The sequence below is a fragment of the Hemiscyllium ocellatum genome, chromosome 8 (assembly GCF_020745735.1).
Source record: "Hemiscyllium ocellatum isolate sHemOce1 chromosome 8, sHemOce1.pat.X.cur, whole genome shotgun sequence".
Classification (NCBI taxonomy): domain Eukaryota; kingdom Metazoa; phylum Chordata; class Chondrichthyes; order Orectolobiformes; family Hemiscylliidae; genus Hemiscyllium; species Hemiscyllium ocellatum.
The window spans coordinates 108502115-108526756 of NC_083408.1; the positions used below are offsets into that span (position 1 = coordinate 108502115).

Here is a 24642-nt window from a genome sequence, read left to right on the forward strand (position 1 = left end):
TTTTATTCCTCAAAAGGCAGTGGGAACAAAGTGTCTGAATGTTTTTAAGGGAGGAACAGATTCTTGATAAGCATAAGGTAAAAGGGTTTTAGGCATGGTGGGGACAAGCCAGCATTTTCGCCACATCATACTTTGCACTTGTGTGGATAATGGACAACTACAATCCATTTGCTGTAGGTACACCCACAATGCCATTTTGAGAAGGTGTTCCAGGATTTTAACCCAGTGACAGTGAAGGAATAGTGATATGTCACTAAATCTATGTGGTGAGTGGCTTAGAAGAGAACTTGTAGGTGGTGGCGGTCCCTTTTATCTGCTGCCTTTCTCCTTCTAGATGGTTGAGATTGTTGGTTTGGAAGGTGCTGTCTCAGGAACCTTGATGCATTTCTGCAGTGCATCTTATGGATGGTACACACTGCTGTTTGGGAGTGTTGGTGGTGGCAGGAGTGAACATTTGTAGATGTAGTGCCAATCAAGCAGGTTGCTTTATACTGCATACTGTCAAGCTTCTTGAGTATTGTTGGAACTGCACTCATTCAGGCAAGAGAGCATTCCATCACACTCCTGCCTTGTACGTTGAAGGTGGAGGAATGACTTTGGGCACACAGGAGGGGAGTTACTCATTGTTGGTAAACCAGCCATGTTGATAATGGAGGATTTAGTGATAATGCTGTTGAATGTCAAGGGGCAATCCCTTCCCTTGTTGAGATGCTTGTTTGTATCATAAATCAGAAGAACATTAATCACATGTATTACCACATCTTTTCAAACCTTTGCATTCAATAAGTAGCATTTGAATGGCACATGCTTTGGTGCACAAAGACCATAAGGCATAGGAGCAGATTTAGACCACTGGATCAAGGCTGAGGTATTTCTCAAACTCATTCTCCTGTCTTCTCCCTGTAATTCTTGATTCCCTTACTAATCAAGAACCTGTTTATCTTTATCTTAAATACACTAAATGTCTTGGCCTCCACAGCCCTCTCCACATATTAAGTAGCCTCTGGCTAAAGAGCTTCCTTCTCACCTCAGGTCTAATGTATCCTCGCTTCACTCTGAGGCTGCGCTCTCGAGTGTCCTAGTCTCTCCTACTGTTGGAAACATCTTTTTCATGTCCACTGTATCCAGGCCTCTCAGTATTCTGCACGTTTCAAGCGGAACACCATTCATCTTTCTAAATGCGATTGAATACTGACCCAGAATCCTCATCTGCTCCTCAGTGACAAATCCTTCATTCTCAGGATCATTCTTGTAAAGGATGGCAGCAACTTCATGCACAGCAAAATCACAGAACAATGAGATGAATAACTAACTGAAGGATGGCCAAGAGCAGCTTGCTAAAGCTATTCCTGAACAGAACTATAACCTAAAGCAGAACTGATGATGATGTTACCTAGTATGGTGACAAAACATCTGAAAACAACCCTTCAAACCCAGAGAGCTAACTTACACATGCAGAATTATTGTCTTAAATTCCGTTATCTGATTTTCCCCCATTTCACCAATTAGACCATTAACCTATAACACTTAAGAATAGTAGACCATTCAGCCCATCAAGTCCACTCTGGATTTCAATGAGATAATCTGATAATCCTCAAATCTACTTACCTGCTTTATCCCATAACCACTGATTTGCTTACTATCTCAGCCTTGAATACACTTAACAACCAAGTCTTGATAGCCTTCTGCAGTAAAGAATTTCAAAGATTCACCACTCTCAAAAGAAATTTCTACACACCTTTGTCTTAAATGGGTGATCTTTTATTCTGAGGTTATGTTCTCTGGTCCTAGATTCTCCCAAAATAGAAACAGTCTCTCCATCCCGATTTATCAAGCCCCCAGAGATTCCAATATGGTCAGCTGCTCTTGGTTATTCATCTTACTGGTGTGCAATTTTGTTGTGTGAGAATTGTACCTTTCTGAACATCAATGAGTCAATTAGCCTCTCCTCTTAAGAAATGGAATTCACCCAGTTAATCTTCTGGGGACTGTCTCCAGTGTGAGCCCTTAGATTAGGGGACCAAACTTGTTCACAATATTCCAGGGATAGAAACATAAAATGCCAGAGAAATACAGCAGGCCTGGGAATATCTGTGGAGGGAGCAACAGCGTCTACACTTCAATTTTATCATGACACTTTTTTTAGAACTAGAAGCGTCTGGAAAACTTTTTTCATGTTGTGACAAGGCTGTAGAAGGAGCAAGTGGAACGAAAGGTATGGGTGCCTAGGGCAAAAGATAAAGGGAGAACTGATAATGGTAAAGGAGAGATAGAGATGTAAAATAGGAGTAAATAATAAACGTGAGTGGACACAATGGGTCTGTCTGAAAGCAAAACCGAGAAGATGCACAGAAGGCACAGAATTAGGGGTGGGTGGGGGATGTAGAAGAGTTATGAGAGAGACAGAGAGACTATGTGTGTGTGCGCCCACGCATGAGAGACAGAGACAGAGTGTGAGAAAGAGAGAGTCTTTGTGTGTGTGAAAGAGAGAGTGAGCGTGCATGTGTTTGAGAGAGTGTGTGCGCGTGCGCGTGTGAGAGCATGTTTGTGTGTGTGCGTGTGAGAGAGAGAGAGGTACGGTGTGTGAGACAGTGTGTGTGAGAGAGTCTCTGTGTCTGTGTATGAGAGTGTGTGTGTGCGTGTACGTGTGTTTGTGTGTGTGAGTGAAAGAGTGTGTATGTAAGCTGACCATATTGGAATCTTTGGGGGCTTAATAAGTTAAAGGCAGAAAGGCTGTGTGTGCACGGGCGAGAGCATGCATGTGAGAGGGGGTGAAAATATGCGTGAGACTGAGAGTGTGTGTGAACATGCACACGTGTATGTGTGTATGTGTGTGAATGAGTGTGTGGTGTGCACCCATGTGAATGAGAGACTGAGAGACAGAGACACAGAGGGAACGAGAGTGAGAGTGACTGAGTGAATAAGAAAGTGAGTGAGCAAGAGAGAAAGCGCGGGCCATCTCGAAATCTTTGGGGACTTGATAAGTTAGAGGTCGAGAGGCTGTGTGTGCGCGTGTGTGTGTGTGAGAGAGAGAGTGTACGTGAGAGAAAGAGTGTGTGTGCGTGTGAGTGAATGTGTGGGTGAGAGAGGATAGTGAAAGAGTGAGTATGTGAGCCAGTGTGTGAGAGTGTGAGTATGTGAGTGTGTGTGTGTGTGAGTGCACGCATCAACATGGAGAACAGCAGCCATTTTCCAGACATGAACTCAAAGTCGAGTCCTTGAGGCTGTGAAGTGACCAAGTGGAAAATGAACAACACTCCAAACTTCAGCATTAAGGTCAACAACTTTGGCGAATGATCTCTACCATCCATTCAATCCCACCCTCCCCAACCCACTGTTTGTTCCTTATACCTTTTGGCTTTGCAACTAACTCATTTCAAATCTATCCCTTGCACCTGCATTACATCTTAGACCTTCTTGACCACCATCAACACTCCCTTTGTTTTTTGCTCTGGGCATCCTCACCATCTGTTCCACCCCCTCCGCCAAACCATTTGTCAACAGCACCAAAACCAACATTTTCTGGATCTTGTCAATTTTGATGAAGACTCTGCTGACTGTCCACAGATGCTGCCAGAGTTTCTCGAGCATGTTCTTTTTCTTATATTCCTGGAATACTGTGATCAATTTTGGTTTTCTATTCCTCCTGCCAAACTGTGCAATAGCACACTTTCCCACATTCTATTCCATTTGCCAAGTCTTCACCCACTCACTCAGCCTGTCTATATCCATCTGTAACTCTGTGCATCATCCTCCGTATTTACTTTCCCACTTATTTTTATGTCATCCACAAACTTGACTACATACATTCACTTCCCTCATCCCAGTCATTCATATAATTCTAAATAATTGTGACCCCAGCACCAATCCTAGTATCTCAGGGATCTGTGACTCCAGTCCTTGGGTTACAGATTGCCGTCCTGAAAATGCTCCCTTTATCCCAACCTTCTGTCTTGTGTTAGCTAGCTAATCTACCATTCATGATAATATAATACCCCGACACGTGGGCTCTTATGTTATTAAGGAGCCTTATGTGCAGTAGCTAATTGAATCCCTTTTGGAAATCCAAATGTGTTACATTAATAAAGTGAATGCACTTAGGTAGAACTGGCTCTGTGTTCATGAGTGTGGAAATTGGACACTTCAGTGGGTTTTAACCAGAAAATTACTCAGAAATCTGTTTAGGAAACTAATGAAGTTGTAAGTAGTTAAGAAATGCTTCCACAGAACTACATAACCTGAAATTGTCCATTCCTCAGTGGTAGTAGAATGACATCAAAGTCTCAGCAACTGCAGTTACCTGCAGCTACTGTAACAGTGTTTCAAACAGTAAGTTAATTTCAGGCATGATTTTATATTAGTTCTGTAGCTGGAGTTAGGATTACTGACAATTACTTTATTTCAGCAAGGTAAGACATTAATAAGGGATAACTTAGCACCCTCTTCTGGAAAGAGGTGATGGAGCATCAAGGTACAGAGACTTTTGCAGGATGTCAAAAAAAAACACATGCTTTATATAGCACTTTTCGTAACCGCCAGTTAACCCACAGCACAATGAAGCACTTTTCAAAATGCAAAGGTAAAGTCAACATTGTCCTACCAGACCACAGGACTGTTCTCTCATGATAGAAAGACAACTGGTGGTAGTTTAACCTGAGGGTTATCATGCCTCAGGAAAGGGGAGAGGTTAAGGAGAAGAGTCCTTCATGGTAACCTCAACCTGTGTGCGAATTGAACTTACACTGTTGTATCATTATATGTTGCAAACCAGCTATCCCACCAACACAGCTAACTGCTCCCCTCTTTTAAAAGGTAGTCACTGTCATAATGAAAGAAACATGGGAACCAATTTGCACACGACAACTCCAGAAAACTGCAATTCAATAATAATTGTTTTTGGGATGCTGGTTGAGATACAAATATTGCTACGGCCCTAAAGGAATGTTCTCTGCTCTTCAGAGGAAGGGTATTCTGGAACCTCATGTCTTCTTGAGAGGGCAGATGGAATGGTTTAACACCTCATCCAAAAGACAGTATGCCCAACAGTGCGGCATACTTTCAGTTTTGCATTGCAGTATCAGTCTTGATTTTTGTGCTCACTTGAACCCACAATCTCGTAACTCAGGGACAGAGGAATCACCCACTGAGCCGTAACTGATCAACAAGGAAGAACTACAGTGAAAGTATCAATGGAATACAATTTAACTGTCTATAGAATCTAATGCCCAGAATTCAAGTGGCGAAAATGTAATCATACAGAATAAAAACAGCCAAATAAAAATCTATTACTTCAATTGTCAGTCACAATATTTCAATAGCTGTTAACAGATTTACTGTGCAGTACTGGGATTGAAAAACATTCGAAGCAAAATACATATATAAGGACAATGTATTGTTAAAGGAACGAATGCAGCAAGCATTTTTATGATTTGCACTTCAGTCAAAAAGACTTAAATTAAATCACTAAACTGCTGAGACTGACAGAAATGAGATGTAGGGTAAACTGGAGTTTATTGCACATATGAATCTACCCCCTTGTTCTTCAAACACTTTCTCTGAAATGAAACCTTCTGCTATAAATATGGTGAAGGAAAAATATTCTAAGAAAGTGCCTCCATATGAAATAATTCTATTGATCATCAATGATTTATGTACAGTACTGTAGGCTAATGTCAGATAGGCCTAGCAAAGCTCTCACTTCTTCAATCAGATTGAGAATTCAAGCAACATTCCAGGGAATTGAGCACATACAATGCACTTTAATGCACTGTTGAGGAAGTGGTGCACTGTTCAAAGTGCTTCCTTTCGTTTGGGGTATATTGCTAAAGACTCAACTGCCCTCTCAATGGACCATCAATAAATAAGGCAGAAAGAATACTTTAGGTATGCTTGCCAACATTTGTAAACCAACATCACCAAAATATACAAATGGATCTCATATGATTGTGAAATGTTGCTACATGCAAACTGTCTTGTTTACAAAACAAGTGCCTAGTCTGTATTGCAAAACAACTATTGTCTACAAAGAGAGAACATGAAAGTTGTGTCAATGTAAGTCCAGTTCTCCTCAACAAATTGCATTTGAACAGGACATTTAAAGTAGCCAAAAGTTCTAAGGAACTGTACTGGAGCAACAGCAAATGAAACTTAATGCAACAGTATTGAGAGAAGCAAGTCAGATGGGTATATTTCAAGGAGTGCCTTAAAATAATGGCACCAAAGGTTGGATAGTGGAAAATGTGATACCTTCATTCAATATAATGTGCAAGGACATTTCCAGTTATTCTAGTTGCTCAGTTGGCTGGATGGCTGGCTTGTGATCAGGAGTTATGCCAATAGTAACCGACTGAGGTTACCATAACGGACGTTCCTTTTCAAGCCTTTCCCTCACCTGAGGTGTAATGACCCTCAAGTTTAACCACAATCAGTCATCTCCCTCTCTGTCTCTAATGAGAGAACAGCCCTATGGTCTGGTGGGTCTTTGCAAATTCACTTTTATTCAGCAACTCATAACAACCCCAAACTGCCTATGAGGGTGATGGAAACAGAGGCAATGATTTCACAAGGGAATTTGACAGTCATTTAATGAAAAGGAACTTTCAAGTTCACAGAGGTAAAGTAGGGGATGTGGCTGATTAGATTGCTACACTGAGACCTGGCTTGGACTCGGTAGGCTGATTGGCTTCTTTCTGTGCCATTACAACTTTGAAGAATAGAGAGGTTTAGAAAGGGAATGCCAGAAGTCAGGACAAATTAAGGAGCAGCCTCCAGTGGGTTGCACTGATGAAAATCGGCATGCGCAGGAGGCCAGAATTAAAAGAGATCTCAGAGCAGCTTTCAAAAATAGGGAAAGTATGAATCCACGCAGCACCTTAAGTATGGTTTGTCACAAGTTCCAAAGGAAACTTTCAGTAAGGACTGGAGGAAATCTCAAAGCAAGTCACACTGAGCTACTCTCAATTATTTCCACTTGTCCTCATCAACTATTACTCTCAACAAAGGCTTAAGTACAGGTCATCTGCCTGTGGTCCATGTTAAAAAAATGAAATACAGATGAGCAAGATCAACATCGCAGATGGTGGTGGAGGGGAGGAAATTTACTGTAATTGTACAAAGTCAAGAAGAGTTTACATTGATTACTTTGAACTTGTCACCAGGATCTCTGGAGAGGAAATCACACGCAGCATCAATTTCTTTTCCCACAGAACAAAGGATTGTCTCTTGCTCTGTTTGGATTCTTCTAATTTGATCATTAAGCTGAAATGTCATTTGCTCCAGTTGCCTCACAGATTCTTCTCCATTAACAGCCAGCTTACCCTGCAGAAAGCACATAAACAATCACTGTTACAGCTTTCTCAACTAATATGGTGTTCAATACTTCTACACAAAAAGATGATAGGGAGAAAAAAACAACTTATTAACACAGTGCTGCTGCCTGGCCTGCTGTGCTTTGACCAGCAACAAATTTGCAGCTGTGATCTCCAGCATCTGCAGACCTCATTTTTTACAGCCAGAATATTTCTGAACACTTCATGTCTACAGAAGTCCTTCCCAAGTGCAGACAGTATTTAAATGTAGTGAGGCATTGAATATGTGCATAGCAAGATCCAACAAATAGTAATGATGTTAACACGAGATAAATGTTTACAGATCACCAGAATTCTCTTGCTCCTTTCAGAGTTTCATCATGGGAACTTTTGCACACACATGGGGGCCGCAATATAACATTTCATTCAAAAGGTGACACTGCGGTACTCTCTTTGTACTGCACTGGAGTGTCTTCCAAAATTATTTGCTTAAGCCTGTGGAGTGGGGCTGAAATCCACCATCCCTGACTCAGAGAAGACAGTGCTAACACTAAAGGTGATGCTCTTGACTGTATTTTCAAAATAAATTACAGTTGTGTTAATTAGCTATGCCTCACCTCAGGAATCTCACTGAAACTCTCCCAAAACCATTCATGAAATAATTCAAACTGGGCTGTTCAGCTCAGCATGCCTGTGAGTATCCCCTTGCAATACAATCATGGCTGATCTGATCGCGAACTGATCCCACTTTCCTGCCTGTCCCTCATAACCCTCAACCCTTTTAATAATCAAAAATCTTTCTGACTCAGCATTGAATCGATGCAATGACCAAGTCTCCAATCTCCAAATCTCTCTGAGGAAAAGAATTCCAAAGATTAATAGCACCCTGATAAAAAAGTCAATATTGAATTGGAAATTTATTTTCATATTTTTCCCCTGAACCATCATATTTGGCTGACTTGACCAGCATTTTCCAGAATAACTATCATTTATTCTCTCACAGTACATAATCCTATTCACCAAGATCTATGGAAAAATATAAATCTTAATGCACAGGAAGAGGCTGTTTGGCCATGGTGGCCATGTCAGCTGAATAAAGTTCTTACCCTTTCTAATCCCACTTTCCAGCACGTTTCCTAGCAGGATACAGTACTTCAGATGCACATGCAGGTACCTGTCATAGATCAGGTGAGGATTTTGCCTCAACCTCAAAACTAGGCAGAAAATTCCATACATCAACCACCCTCTGGGTGAAAACATTTTTCCTCACATCCCCTCCAACCCTACACCCCAATCATTTTAAAACTGCAATGACTTCACTGTTAGGGGAAATAGGTTTTTCTCTGTCCACTCTATCCAAACTCCTCATTATTTTTTTACATCTGAATTAAGACATCACTTAGCCACCTCTGTTCTAACAAAATGAACCCTAGGCTGTTCATACCTACAATTTTCAAGCCTTGACAACATTCTTATAAATCTTTTCTGTACCCTCTCTTGAGCAATTGTGTCCATGTGTAATGTGATGATTAGAACTGTACACAAAACTCCAGCCATGGCCTTACCAGTATTTTATAAAGTTCCAGCATTACATCTCTGTTTTTGAATTTAATGCTTTGACCAATGAAGGAAAATATCTTACGCTCTTCCTTTACCACCTTATCTACCTATTCTGCCCTATTTAGGGATCTGTGAGCAAGCATTGCAAGATGTCTCTCTTTCTCTATATGCGTCTGTAACTGCTGTCATATGGTGCGATACTTACTGTACCTGACCATCTATTATACTTGTCACTTTCTCTTCACCTGCTCTAGTTAGCAATATGCCAACTATTTTTAGCATCAACATACATTACTTTACAAACCGTAAACATCATAAACAACCTACCTGAAAAAGCCTTTGCAGTTCTTATCATCCTCTTGGCCAAGCTTCTGCATTTGCCAAATAATCTAACTATTCATTCTGCTTCCAATACCACCTTCAAAATCATTTACAAATGTTATCATCCATAACACATGGGTAGTGCCAGAGGCAGAAACTCCAGCTTCAGGCCCTGCTAATGAACTTGATGGCAAAGGAAGATGGAGTCATGATGCGGCAAAGCAGGTCAAGTTTCAAATTACAAAACCTTTCAATACATGCCAATAGCAGACAGTAAGTATGGGAGAAATTCCTGGTTGGCGATATGATAGAAAGAAGTTGGACCTTCCATTGTTCCATATAGCTTTAAGACTATGTCATGCATATAAAAGTCCATGCTGTCATTATAATTCTGAGTCCTTGGGTCTGATTAGCTGGTTCCTCTCAAGAAAGTTCAGGGATGTAGAGAGGCTGGGATTGACCATTTTAGACCTGAGAAATTTAAGAGGAGATTTAATCTGTGTTCAAAATTAGAGATGGATTTAACAAAACAATGAAACTATTTGCTCTGGATAAGAAAGCAAGTAACAAATATTATACTCCAGATAGCTAGTTGCAAAGGGCAAATCCAACCCTGTCTTTATTCACAGAGTGGAGCAGATTTCTCCTGACTCCACCTGACTGGTATTAACAAGTGTTTCTACACGAAAAAAAAATATTTTTAATCAACTTGTTCAGGGATGCTATAGCACAATTCTAGGGAAGGTAGATCTTGAACCTAGACCTCTGGTCCTTCTATCATTGCACTGTAAGACTCCTAAAATTTATCCAGCTTGAGGTTCAACCCAATTACCCTGGAAGTAAGAGTCTCATACCCTAACAACCAAGCTAGCAGGAAATAGTCAGTACTTGTTCATCAAAGTATGTAGACATGTTATGACACACCTCTGAGGCAGGTGGAACTTCAACTCACGCCCTCTTGCTCAGAGGTCGAGACACTACCAGTACATCACAGGAAACCTTACCAGTGCCTCCTTATATAAAAGTACATATTATCAATCAACCTGCTCCAACAATCAACCAAAGAACAGACCTTGTCTCCAAAGACAGCGCTGTGGCCATTCCTACATTACTGTCATGAACTGGTGCATCTGTGACATTTGATTGGTAATGATGACATCAAATATCTGCTCCTTCTTATTGGTTACTTCACCACCTTGAGGGCGGCACGGTGGCACAGTGGTTAGCACTGCTGCCTCACAGCGCCAGGGACCTGGGTTCAATTCCTGCCTCAGGCGACTGACTGTGTGGAGTTTGCACGTTCTCCCCGTGTCTGTGTGGGTTTCCTCCGGGTGCTCCGGTTTCCTCCCACAGTCCAAAGATGTGTGGGTCAGGTAAATTGGCCATGCTAAATTGCCCGTAGTGTTAGGTAAGGGGTATATGTAGGGGTATGGGAGGGTTGCGCTTCGGCGGGTCGGTGTGGACTTATTGGGCCGAAGGGCCTGTTTCCACACTGTAAGTAATCTAATCACCTGCAACTGACCCAGTCTAGAACTATTCCCTCTAGGATACATCTAGCTTGGTCAGCAGTAGTGCTGCCAAACCACTCTTGGAGACAGACACTGAAATCTCCTACAGTACACTCTGCACCCTTGCCACCCTCAGCACTTCCTCCAAGTGACATTCAACACGCAGAGGTGCTGATTCAGCAGCTGGGAGTGGATAAGTGGGGGTTATGGTGCAAGGTAATCAGCAGGAGATTTCCTTTGTTCCTGTTTGACCCGTTGCCATCAAGTTTCATCAAGTCTGGAGTCAATGTTGATTAATTCTCCTGCAACTCCCTTCCCACTGTTTACCACAGTGTTTCCATCTCTGTTGAGTCTGTCCTGCCAATGGGACATAATTAAAGTTCTTAACTGGAGTAAGGCAAATTTTCAGGGTATGAAACAAGAACTTTTAACAGTTGATTGGAGTAGACTGTTCACAGGTAAAGGGATGACTGACAAGTGGTATGGGAACTACAGTTCAGAGATATTAAGTTGCTGCTAGAGTGAAAGGGAAGGCTGGTCAAATTATAGAACAATTGATGAACAAAGATATTGAGGTTCTAATCAAGAAAAAAAAATTATATATTAGGTATAGAACAATTGGGATCAACTGAATCATTTGAAGAATATAAAGAGTATAGGGACATAAGAAGGAAATCAGGAAGGCAAAGAGGGGACATGAGATAGCCTTGGCAGATAAGGTTAAAGATAATTCAATAAAATTCGACGAATACATTAAGAGCAAGAGAACAACCAGAGAGAGAGAGAGAGAGAGAGTAGGACCCCTGAAAGATTGACAAGGTCATCTTTATGTTGAATGTCAGGAATTGGAGATATTAAACGAATATTTGTGCCAGTGTTTACCATTGAGAAAGAAATGGAGGCTAGATAACTCAGGAAAATAAATACTGATGCTTTGAAAACAGTTCACACTACAGAAGAGGAAGACTGGAGGTCTTAGAAAACATAAAAGTGGGTAAATCTCCTGAACCTGAACAGGTGTATCCCAGGATATTGTAGAAAGTTAGGGAAACTCTGTGGGACCCCTAGCAGAAGTATTTGTATGATCTATAAACATGGGAGGTGGGCAGCAGGAGTGGCTACTGTTGTACCATTGTTTAGGAAAGGCTATAAAGGAGAAGCCTAGAAGCTATAGACCTGTGAGTCTGACATCGATGTTGGTTAAGTTATTGGAGGTGATTCTGAAAGATAGGATTTACATGCATTTGGAGAGGCAAGGATTGATTAGGAATAGTCGGCTTGACTTTGTGCAAGGAAAATCGTGCCTCACAGACTTGTTTGAGTTTTTTAATAAAGTAACGAAAAAGACATATACAGAGTGGTAGACGTTATTTACTTGGACTTTAGTAAAGCCTTTGACAAGGTTCTGCATGGTAGACTAATTAGTAATGTTAGATCACATGGGATTCAGGGTGAGCTTGCTAACTGGATACAAAATTGGCTTTACAGTACAATACTGAGAGTGGTGGTGGAAGGTCGTTTTCAGATTGAAGGGCTGTGACCAGCAGTGTTCCAAAGGGATTGGTACTGGGTTCACTTTTGTCTGTCATTTACATTAATGATGTGATTGAGAATACAGGAGGCGTGGTTTGTAAGTTTGTGGATGACATCAAAACTATTGGTGAAGTGGACATTGAAGAAGGTTATCTAAGATTACAAAGAGAGTCAACAGGCTGAGGAGTGGCAGATGAAGTTTAATTTGGATAAATGCGAGGTGCTACATTTTAGTAGTTCAAACAAGGACAGAACAGGTATAATTAATGGTAGGGCTGGCCCGAAACATTGATTTATCCTGCTTGTCAGATGCTGCCTGACGTGCTGTGCTTTTCCAGCAACACACTCTCAACCCTGGGTAGTATTGCAGAGCAAAGAGAGCTGAGGGTTCAGGTATATAATTCTATGAAATTTACATCACAGGTAGACATGATAGTGAAGAAGCTGTTTAACACGCTTGCTTTCATTGTTCGGACCTTTGAGTATAGGAGTTGGGATGTCATGTTGAGGTTGTACAATATATTGGTGAGGCCTCTTCTGGAGTACTTCGTGCAGTTCTGGTTGCCCTGTTATAAGAGGGATATTATTAAACCAGAGAGGGTTCAGAAAATATTTACCAGGATGTTACCAAGAATAGAGGGTTTGAGACATAAAAAATAGACTGGATAGGCTGAGAACTTTTCACTGGGGCATAGGAGATTAAGGGGTTACCATATAGAGATTTATAAAACCCTGAGGGGCAGAGATAAGGTGAATGGGTCCTTTCCCTAGGGTGTGGGATTTCAAAACTAGCATATTTTTGAGGTGAGAGAAGAAAGACTTAAAAAGGATGAGGGGCAACTTTTTTATGCAGAGAATAGGTCACTGTGGAATGAACTACCAGTAAGTGGTGGATGCAGGTACAGTTACAATGTTTAAAAGATATTTGGATAAGTACATGAACAGGAAAAGTTTGGAGGGATATGGGCCATGTGCAGGCAGGTGGCACTAGTTTAATTTGGGAATATGGTCGGTGTGGACTGGTTGGACCAAAAGATCTGTTTTAATCCCGCGTGACTCTATGACTCTATAACACACCTAGAAATGATGACGCTATTATCTCGCACATTATAAAAAATGATTCTGTGAGTATGATTTAGTCTGTTTGAGAATTCTCCTTATTTTGATTAGTCTCAGATGTTGACATGGTTGACAGTGGTGTGTTTGCCATTGTTATATCTGGAACCAATGTGGCCTCATTTCAGTTTTTGAGACTTCCAAGCAGTTGATTAAATAGGATAGCTTGCTAAGCAATTTCAGAGTTAAGAGTCAATCACATTGCTGTGGGTCTGGTGCTACATGGAGATCAGACAGCAATTTTCCTTCCCCACAGGATAGGTTCTACAGCATCAACAATGGGATAATGGTCATCATTATACTTTATTGAATTCAAATTCCATTTGCCGTGATGAGATTTGAATCCAAGTTCTCTTAATATTACCTAGGTCTCTGGATAACTAACGATAATTGAAAGTGCAAGAGAAACTCAACAGGTCTGGCAGCATTTGTAGAGAGAAAGCAGAGTTAACATTTCAGCTCCAGTGGCTTTCCCTCAGAACACTTATGAAAAAGGGTCATTAGAGTCAATTGATACAAAAATACATTCAGAGCTGCAAATGGCATAGCTCACATTAATGTTGAAACAATAGTCTGCATCAGATGAACGCAGTACAAAAATTGGATAGTATCAAATACATTTAAAAAGGGGGGGTGCAAATTAGCTTGGATTGTATAAAAATAATACATCAACCAGTCCAGAAACAAGGATGAGGGAAGCTAGGATGGTGATAAGAGAACTTTTGAACATAATCACTCAATATTGTAGACTAATGAGTTGTAAATGCACACTTCTGCTTAAAAAAAAGGATGAGGGATTCTCTTCTCCCTACAAAACAATTTACAAGGAATTTGCAGTATCAAGTGAAGGTGATGAAATATTCTCCTCATGTCTAGATGGGTGCAATCCCAACGACATGCATACATTTCAATACCATCCAGCTCAAAGCAGCCCACTTGACTGGCACCCCAGCCATCATCTTCAATACCCACTTCCTTCATCAACTATACATAATGGCAATAGCATGTACCTCCTACAAGAAGTTTCTCTAGTAATTCTCCAAGAGTCCTTCAATAGCAACTTCCTAAGCTGCTACCACCACCCTAAAGGGACAAGGGTAGCAAATGCATGAAAACACCACCTGCAAGTTCCCCTCCAAATCACATACATTCCTGACTTGGTGCTATAATGTAATTTCTCCACAGTCAAAATTCCGGAAGTCCTTTCTGAGCAGTACGATGTGTGTTTCACAATGCATAGATTGTAGCAGTTCAAGAACCACCACCTTTTCCGGTGCAATTAGGAATGGGCACAAAATGCTGGCCTAAACAGTGATGTTGACATCCCATAAACCAATAAAAAGAAAAATCAGCCTCTCTGTGATGAGAAAACTTCTAAATTCCACTGGCAAAGATAAAAGTAATTCCCAATTGGAAATGCACAAGTTAATAATGGACAGTCAGCATGGATATGTTAAGGCATAACATGTCTGACTAACCTGACTGAGTTCTTTGAAGAAGGAGTGATGATGGCATAGCAGTAAATTTTCAATTTAGTCCCAAACTCTAGCTTTTTCCACATTACCCTGCAAATTAGTTTTCTGTTCCTTCATCAAAGAATTCAATCAAGTTACTCAAACATGCTTTGCTATTAACAAATTCATAGCCTTACTTTTCTGATGCTTGAAGATTTCAACAGTACTCTGAATGAAACAGAGAATACTCAAGACAGAAAGCAAGTTTTGCTTCAAGTGTATCTCAGTCTAGTTATTATTTAAGATCCCCTGGAGATCAGTTCAGATGAACCCTATTTTAAGAGGACACACAATCAGTATGCCATTTTTCAGATCAAACCTTTGCAAAAGACGTGGTACAGAATGAAAAATGTTTTGTACTCTGCTGCTTTTCACTAGGTTGAAACAGAGCATGGTGATGACATAATCAGGGAATCAACTTTAGCAGAGTTAAGCAACCAACAGTGAGGGCGCTGTGTCAATGCCAATCATTAGTTGCTAACCTTGAGGCACTTCATCTATCATGTCATTCCACCAGTGCATATCAATTCACATTCCTTATTCCACCAAGTCCAGCTGCTCTTCTATCACAGAAGCACAACAGGAACTCAAAGTAAAGCAACTTTTACTTCTGTGACGCACTTTTTTTTATAAATGCAAATCCAAAACCATATTTTCAAACAAGCAGGATTTGCACCTTTTTAATTAAAGTTTAACTTGAATGCACATGCAACAAAGACTATTTGGTGCATCCCATTTTCAAACTAGTGAAAGTTGTATATCAGGAAATTGGTCAGACTCACTGAGTAAAGATATTGTGCCGTGTTAGTTATCCATTGTGGACTGGGAAAATTCACAATGGTCAACGCTGATGTGATCAAGAAATTTCAACTTTTCAAACATAAATTAGGTAATAACTTAGTAACAAAGTTTTAAAAGCTTCCATACTATCCGTATAGTAAGTTTAATTTATCTACAGGGATCATGCACTGTCTAGCTCTTCTAAAAAACTGGTGTGTTACAGAGTCATATGATCACAAAATACAGATGGAAGCCATCATTATACCTATGCCAACACAACAAGAGTTACCTACTCCCATCCTGTGTAATTCTTTTCGCTTCAAGTTCTCCATTGCCTTTTGAATCCACTTTTATTATCCTTTTACTTAAGAAAAGAAGAACTAGGAGCAGGAGTAGGCCATCTGGTCCCTCAAGGTCTGCTCCGCCATTCAATAAGATCATGGCTGATCTTTACATGGACCCAGCTTCACTCACCCGCCTACTTACCATAACCCTTAATTCTTTACTGTTAAAAAATCTATCTTTGCCATAAAAACATTCAATGATGTAACCTCAACTGCTTCACTGGGTGAGGATGTTTCTCCTCAGCTCAGTCCTAAATCTGCTCCCATTTATTTTGCAGCAATGGTCCCAAGTTCTCAATTCACCTACCAGTGGAAATAACCCCCTTGTTTCTATCCCATTTATTCCCTTCATAATTTTATGCACTTCTTTAAGATCCCCCCACTCATTCTTCTAAAGTCTCAGCCTTCACAATCTCTCTTCATAAACCAACCTTCTCAACTCCAGAATCAACCTAGTGAACCTCCTCTGCACCCTCTCCAGTGTCAGAACATCCTTTCTCAAGTAAGGAGACCAAACCTATACACAGTACTCCAGGTATGGCCTCCATAGCTACAGCACAATCTCTCTCTTTTTAAACTCTATCCCTCCAGCAATGAAGGACAATATTCCATTTGCCTTCTTAATTCCCTGCGGCACCTGCAAACTAAACTTTTATGATTCATGCACAAGGACACCCAAGCCCCTCTGCACAGCAACATGTTGTAATTTCTCACCATTTTAGCCCAGTTCCTGCTTTCTGTGTGAAAGAAAATAAAATGCCATCTCAATTTGGTTCTTTTGCCTATTATGCTCCATGATGTAACAATGCCCTAGGAGGGGCAAAATGTTCTCCCAACTCACCAACAAACTGAGCGGCATCCAAGCTAATGGCCGAGACTGTTACAAAGTTAATCACCTAAAATGACAGACAGAGGTTTGCTAATATGGAGGCATGAATCAACACTTTTGGGATAGCAGCTGTTGTAAGTTAAGATTTGTAAAAGTCAAATAGTGAGAAACCATATTGTGCAGAGACCGTGAGTAAACATCTGAAATCAGCTAACAATGTGCTTCTGAACAGTGTGACTTGAGAAGGGTATTCAATGCTGCTGTACTGAACCAGGATATTCTATAAAACTCTAAAAGTGAAAAAAGAAGCACTAAATCATTTACATAAGTGCATCTGTGGGAACAACCTCCAACTATTCGTCTACAAAAACTGAATTCTGACTTCAAATTCTCAACCACTTCATTTTCAAACTAAGACCTTCAAGCAAGGCAGATCCATTACAGTGAAGGCTGATCTCATTTTTATTTTCATATTGTAAGAAATGGGAGATGTAATAGATTATACTTCTTAGAATAAGAATAGAAATAGTGAATAAGAATATGCTATTTTATGATAAGAATAACTTGGACCATATTGGCAGAGCAATGGTTATCTTTCTCAAATTTTAGATTACTTACAATGTGGAAACAGGCCCTTCGGCCCAACAAGTCCACACCGACCCGCCGAAGCGCAACCCACCCATACCCCTACATTTACCCCTCACCTAACACTACGGGCAATTTAGCATGGTCAATTCACCTGACCCACACATCTTTGGACTGTGGGAGGAAACTGGAGCACCCGGAGGAAACTCACACAGACACAGGGAGAACGTGCAAACTCCACACAGTCAGTCGCCTGAGGTCTCTGGCACTGTGAAGCAGCAGTGCTAACCATTGTGCCACCGTACCGCCCATCATTTACGTGTTAACGTGTTTTCTCTCTGGAAAACACATAAATATCTATGGAAATGCTGGAGTCTCTCTGTTCAGAGACATGTTACCATTCCTAAGTCAGTAGAATGCTGCTGTGAGTGCCTCAGATGATAAATAAAACATAAATAAAATCACCGTTGCCAAAAGAAATACAGGTAGAACTGGGAGGAATAGTTCTAGGAAGAAAGTGGAACATAAAACGCCTCTGACCTATTTTGCTGCACAAAAACTGATGTCAAAATTCTCCCTCTAGGTATTGAGAACTTGACTATACAAAACATTTTTGAAATATGAACCACTTTAATCTTATGAGAAGTCATAAAATATTTTACTTTCATTTAATACACTTAGCCACTTTAGTCATAGTAGTTAGGACAAAACCACTGTCTGATTTGAATGAATAACTTGAATGTAATTACTACAGCACCATCAGTAAATCAGAAATATTTTGCTTGAGACTTTGGAAAGGATCAATTATCATAACGGCCCAGGAGCAACTGCATGTTTGCAAGTGGCTAATACCAGCCAAATTTAATGGAGGCACCTATTTTCTTCCTTGGGAACACACATTCCACTTACCTTTACAAGAAAATGGTAAGGGCAAGCAAATGACCCTCAACATGATGTAAACTAAAAAGGTGACCAAGAGTTTGATGATGGAAAGGGAGAGAGGTGAACATCCCTGTAGTGATTGCAATGAGGTCAACCAGGTAGACCTCAAAGAATATGAGTTCCCTGATTGTGGCGGTTAATCTGGTCCAGTCAAGGAGCTCTGACTGACAGATAAGAACAGGAGTGTCAGACATGCTGTTCACTGTGAGAGCTGGATCAGTGTCAAGAACTCTCTACATATAAATAAAGGGTGACCTGGTGACGAGATACCAGCCTCTGTGGAATTATTCCAATCCTGACATCTTCAGTAAGTGTTCATTGGCTAGAAAAATTCAAATGAATAATGAAAATAAGGTAAACTACCAGCTCCAGCACCTCAAAAGTTAACTGAGACAAAAGAGCAGTCCTAGTTAGTTGGTAGTCCTCATTAGGCAATCACTTTCTTCAGAAGGAAGGTGGATCGGGAAAGATGGAATAGTCCCCTAACACTTTGACAAAAGCACAGGATGTTGCCTCCACAAACTATCAATCAATTGCTCTACGGCAATTGTCCCTTCATTCTCTGGTATCAGTGAACCCTCAGGTGTCATGGGCTTTCTTTCCTATTTAGCTGTTATGAAATTGAAGGCATGTACTGTACCTTTAAGCGAGAGAGAATGTTGTTCTAAACTGAGAGATTACAAACACCTGTGAATAGGATTGGGTGGCAATCCCAAAGTGTACTGAAAATTTGAAAACATATAAACATTTGAAATGGATACCTGAGTTTTGGTTGCTGTTTTGACAACAATTTGAATTTAGCCAATCAGTTGACATCTTGATGAAGGGCTTTTGCCCGAAACATCGATTTTCCTGCTCCTCAGATGCTGCCTGACCTGCTGTGCTTTACCAGCACCAGTCTAATCTTGAGTTTAAATTGGGCCCCACGATACTAAAACCCCCCAATTGTGTTTTAATTTATTGCTTTGCCAACATCAAATTAACGACACAGTCCGATGTTGGGGAACATAAGAAGGCGGACGTTTTGAAAATTAGTCAGAGAACAACTACCGTGGAGCCAGAGAGCTAGCTGACAATATAATATTGTGCTTTCCAAGAAATTAGGAAACACTCTGTATCAAAGCTACGTTCTCATGTGAAATATACTTCCAGTAAAACAAAAGGCAACGATCCAGGGAGATCCACAGCTGGAAGAGTGAAGACACAGGAGATAGAGACTGTGTGGTTTTGAAATTAAGTTGATGTAATTCTACTGTGTCTTATTGGAACAGCATATTATAATTGAGTTGGAGGCAAGTAGTAGAGGTTAAGAGAAAGTAGGGCTTAGATTTGCGAACAGTTGTTGTTTAATGTCCACTTTTATTTTCTTTAAATAATGGATTTTGGGAGTTCTGTGGAACTCATATTTTAACAGATTACAAGACGAGATGAGCTTTTCTGGATGTTTAGTTTAATTAACAGAGGGGTTAACGTCCATGTCGTAACCATAGTCCCCTAATACTTTAACAAGAGAGCAGGACGTTGCCTCTACAAGCTATTGTCAATTGCCCCTTCATTCACTGGTAACAGTGAACTCTCAGATGTCAATCCTACTTAGCTAATTGAACTGTTGTTTCTTAATAAACTAAAATTACTCACCCAAGATAAGCTGTTAATTATTTGGAATCATATGAATAGGAAGGGTTTGGAGGGATATGGGCCTGTGCCGGCAGGTGGAACTAGCTTGGGTGAGGATATCTGGTCAGCATGGATGAGTTGTTTCCGTGCTGTACATCTCTATGAGTCTATGACTGTATGTCTCCTGAGCCCAAAATCTTGCAGTTACTTTAAATTTTGAAGCTACATTTGCATAGCAAATAGCTTTATCATGTTTTATTTAAATAACTTTCAGCAACAGTTTTGTAATAAATTAAGCTTTCATCTTATTTAAAGCGCAAAGCTCCCTTGTTGGTTATTTAATACTGAAACATTCAAAAAATAAAACTGGTTACAAGTGAGCTTAAATAAATTTGTAACTGACAGACCACTTGAAGGATACACTTGGTATGACTATGACAATACCTTCCTGGCTTTTATATTCTCTACATCTATTTATAGTGCTACATCGTGACCAAAAGGACATAAAGTTACTAAAATTAAGGCCATCTGCAAGTGAAGTGGATGTCAAGCATTCAGCAAACGATATGATCAAAGATCAAATACATGATAGCATGTAGAAAGATAACTTACTGAGAATCACATTATTTTGTTCTGCCAGTAATAAACTATAATGATCTTCCAAGTCATTTTCTTTTCAAACTTCAGAACAGCCATTTCAGTCAGTTCACATCGGTAGTTTCCAGCCAAAAAAGTAAACAGTGTGTTAAAAAAACAAGGTGGAATTCAGATAAAAGATGTCAAAGTTTAATAAATAAATCCAAAATTAGTTCTAGACTGAAAGTTGTTTGTGTTGAATGTGTGTATATGAGAGAATGAGAGAGAGAGAGGAGAGAGAACAGAGGACAGTAGAAAACAGGCATAGTAGAGTTCTTCTATTTTCCTGGAATTATTTTACACTGGGTAGAGTTGAATTGATGTCTCTGTGACAAGACTTATTTATGCTGAAAATAACAAAAGCTAGATCTGATTTTTGGACTCAAACAAATATTAGAATCAAGAACAGAAGTAGGTCACTCAGACCCCAGGCCTGCTCCACCAGTTAGTAAGATCACGGCCAGTTTATTTGTTTCAAATTCCACATTCCCATCCATCCTCGATAACTACTGATTCCTTTATCTAAGAGAGTCCCTACCTCTGCCTTAATAATATTCAATGACCCAACTCTTAATCCTTTCTGAGTTCCAAAGTCTCACAATCCTCTAAGGGAAAATAAATCCCCTCATTTCTGTCCTCGAGTCAGAGATAGTAAATTCTACAAAATGAAGAAAAAATCTCAATAGGGAGAAATGAGGAGATAGTAAGATGCCATAAATAGATCAAGTGAGTAAGGAATATGGAGACAAAGTAAAAAAAATGTAACTGTACGTCCTTGGGATATATCCATGCTTTTAACAGCTAATTACATATTTTTTGAAGTGCAACCACTGTTGTTAAGTCGACTAATGCAGCAGTCAATTTACACACAAGGAGGCTTCACAAACACTAATTAGATATACGAACAGTTGTTCTGGAAGGTTTTAGAGTAAAGGTAAGTATTTGTCAACACACTGGGAGAATTCCTCTGATGATCAAAAATAATGTGATAGGATTCTTTTGCAAACCTGAACTTGCAGCTGAGCCTCAATTTAACTTCTCATAAAAAGATAATATTTGCAACAGTGCGACCGTCCCTCAATGCTCCTTCAGGGCCAAGAGCAACGCGACAGTATCAAAGACTTGGAAGGTGGAAGCAAAACTTCGAATTAAGTGTCACCTGATCAAAGTTCATTTTCTCCAACAGCTCAAACCTGCTGAAATTAAATGTTCCTACCAAGCCACATTTGCCAGGATCACTAATATTCATTATTTCAAACTGCAATGCATGTACATTTGCCACATTGTCTCCTGTCTATTAACCAGGAAATGTAGAAACATAGCAAAAAAAAGCAGGAGTAGGCCATTCAGCCTTATATGCCTGCTATGCCATTCGGTATGATAATGGCTGATGATCCAACTCAGTACTCTATCCCACTAGCCCCCCCCCCACCATAACTTTTGATCCTTTTAGCTCCAAGCACGAAATCTATTACCTTCTTGAATGCTAAAAATCTCAACACCAGATTATAGTCCAACGGGTTTAAGTGGAAGCACTAACTTTCAGAGCGCTGGTCCTTCATCAGGTGATTGTGGAGTACATCCATATACTCCACAACCACCTGATGAAGAAGCAGCGCTCTGAAAACTAGTGCTTCCAATTAAACTTGTTGAAAGCATTCACATTACTGCAGAAAGGCGGTTAACATTATCAAAGATCCCTCCCACCTCAGTAATATGTGCAGAAGTTACAGAAGTTGAAACACACGCACAAACAGGTTCAAGAACCGCTTCTTCCCAGCTGTTATTAGACTGTTGAATGGACCTCTCTAATTTCAAATCTAATGTTGATCTTGTTTTTGGGCACCTCCTGTGCAGCAATAAATCTGTATGCCTCACTCTGTCTAAACACCCTATGAGCTGTATGTCCTTGCATGTTATGGTCCACCTCTTCTGCTTACAAAACAAAACTTTTCACTGTACATAGATGCATGTGACACCAAGAAATCAAACTAAATCAATACTTTGGCCTCAACCACTTTACATGGCAGAGAATTCCACAGGCTCACCACTCTAGTGGGTGAAGAAATTTCTTATGCCTGTCTTAAATGGTCTACCCTGTATCCTTAGACTGTGATCCCTAATTCTGGACTCTACTGTCATCTGGCATATCCTTCCTGAGTTTTCCCTGTCTAGTCCTGTTATAATGTTTTAGATTTCCGAGATACCATCATTGTTCTAACCTTCAGTGAACATCAGTCCTATCTGATCCAGTCACAGTTCACACATCTGTCCTGCCACCTCAGGAATCAGTCTGGCACTCTCTCCATTGCCAGAACACCCATCACAGATAAGGGGGCCAAAACTGCACACAATACTCAAGGTGTGGTCTCACCAAGGCCCTGTAATACTGCAACAAGATATCCCTGCTCCTGTACTCAAATCTTCATGCCATGATGGCTATCATTTGCCTTCATTACCACCTGTTGCACCTGCATGCTTACTTTTAGTGACTGGTGTAAAAGGAAATCCAACTCTCATTACACCACCCTATTTCCCAATCTATCACCATTTAGATCATAATCTGCCCTCCTAATTTTGCTACCAAAGTGGATAACTTCATATTTATCCACATTAGATTCAGCCGCCATGCACTTGCCCAATCACTCAATTTTTCCAAATCACATTGAAGCATCTCTGCAACCTCCTTTTGGTTTGTCCTCTCAGCCAGCTTTGTGTCATCTGCAAACTCGGAGGTATTACATTTAGTTCTGTTATCTAAATCATTAAGTTAGTTGCTGGAAGTAAATGTTCACACTAATCTCAAAAGTCAAACCATCAATTCTATGGGAACAGCAATGAGACCCCATCAGGTAACTGAGATTAAGGGAATGGCAATGAAGTTTAATAATTTACAGATTTTCTTTTACAAAGGAGCATGGAACTATGACTGCAGGAGTACCTAAAGAGGGTTTGGTAAAGCCACAGCCAGAGAAATTCATAAAAATTAGTGGGAGCTAAAGAATTACCTTTCCCATATGGTGTACATCCAAAATTAGGGAAAGAGATCAAAGAAGAAATAAGGGAAGGAACTAATCAGAATTTGCCAAAATTCTTATAGAGTTATTGTTTCAACTGTTACAATACTGCCCATAAATGTTTAAAAAGAGAAGACAGAAATTAAAAGATGATCAATCTTACCTGAATGTGGATTAGCTTTCAGAGATAGCCAGCACAAATTGGTCAGAAGAAGGCCACACTTGACTAGTTTAACTGATTACTTTTATGGAAACCACAGAATATATCAAAGTTGAGAGTTGAATAAGTTGATTTTTAGAAAATGTTTGAAGTGATGTTCTACAACAGACATTTCAAATATTACGGTACAGGCAGTCCCAGGTTGTGAACAGGTTCTGTTCTGGAGTCCGTTTACAAGTTGATTTGTCCACAAGTCAGAGCACAATACAGGATAATGGAAAAATAGCTGTTTGTAAATATGGAAATTGTTGTTTGTCAGGTCTTTAACATTACAACCACATATGGGATTGCGTTCATAAGTATTCATAAGTTGGATGTTTGTAAATCAGGGATTCAATGCACGTGATATTAAAATGGATATAGAAGCATGGCTAAAGAAAACTAAGGAATAGAATGTCAAGGTAGGAATAATTAAAGTTAATAAAATGTCATTGTGCTCTGTGATGGTATGTCTTTTGATTTCTATCGCCACAGTCTCAGAGGGTTATGGAACTGCTCTTTCATTAGAGAGAGACTACTGGTGATCGCCACTGGTGAGGGACAAGGTCAAAAGGTGGGACCTTCATGGTGACCTCAGTTAGTGCAGAATTGAACCAGTGACTGTTGGCATCACTCTTGCATTGCAAACCAGCCAACCAGCCAACTGAGCTAACCAAACCCTGCCAACAAGTATGAGCAATTATAGTTACTAAGGAAGAAACAAGAACATTTTCCGCTAAAAGAGGTTACAGGGAAATTAAATGGAATTTTTCAGAATTATGAAGATTCAGAGATTAACAATTGAAAGAGTTCCCACTGCTTGATAATTTAGTT

General features: G+C 40.1%; 1 protein-coding gene across 4 annotated transcripts in view; it reads right to left on the reverse strand.

The window, feature by feature from the left end:
- LOC132818418 (centrosomal protein of 128 kDa) overlaps positions 1 to 24642 on the reverse strand; it is a 410636-nt gene that overhangs the window by 197582 nt on the left and 188412 nt on the right. For all 4 annotated transcript variants that reach the window (XM_060829432.1, XM_060829433.1, XM_060829431.1 and 1 more), the window contains exon 15: positions 7141 to 7317. In XM_060829432.1, coding sequence (XP_060685415.1) covers positions 7141 to 7317 — 177 coding nt within the window. The remainder of the gene's footprint in view (positions 1 to 7140; positions 7318 to 24642) is intronic.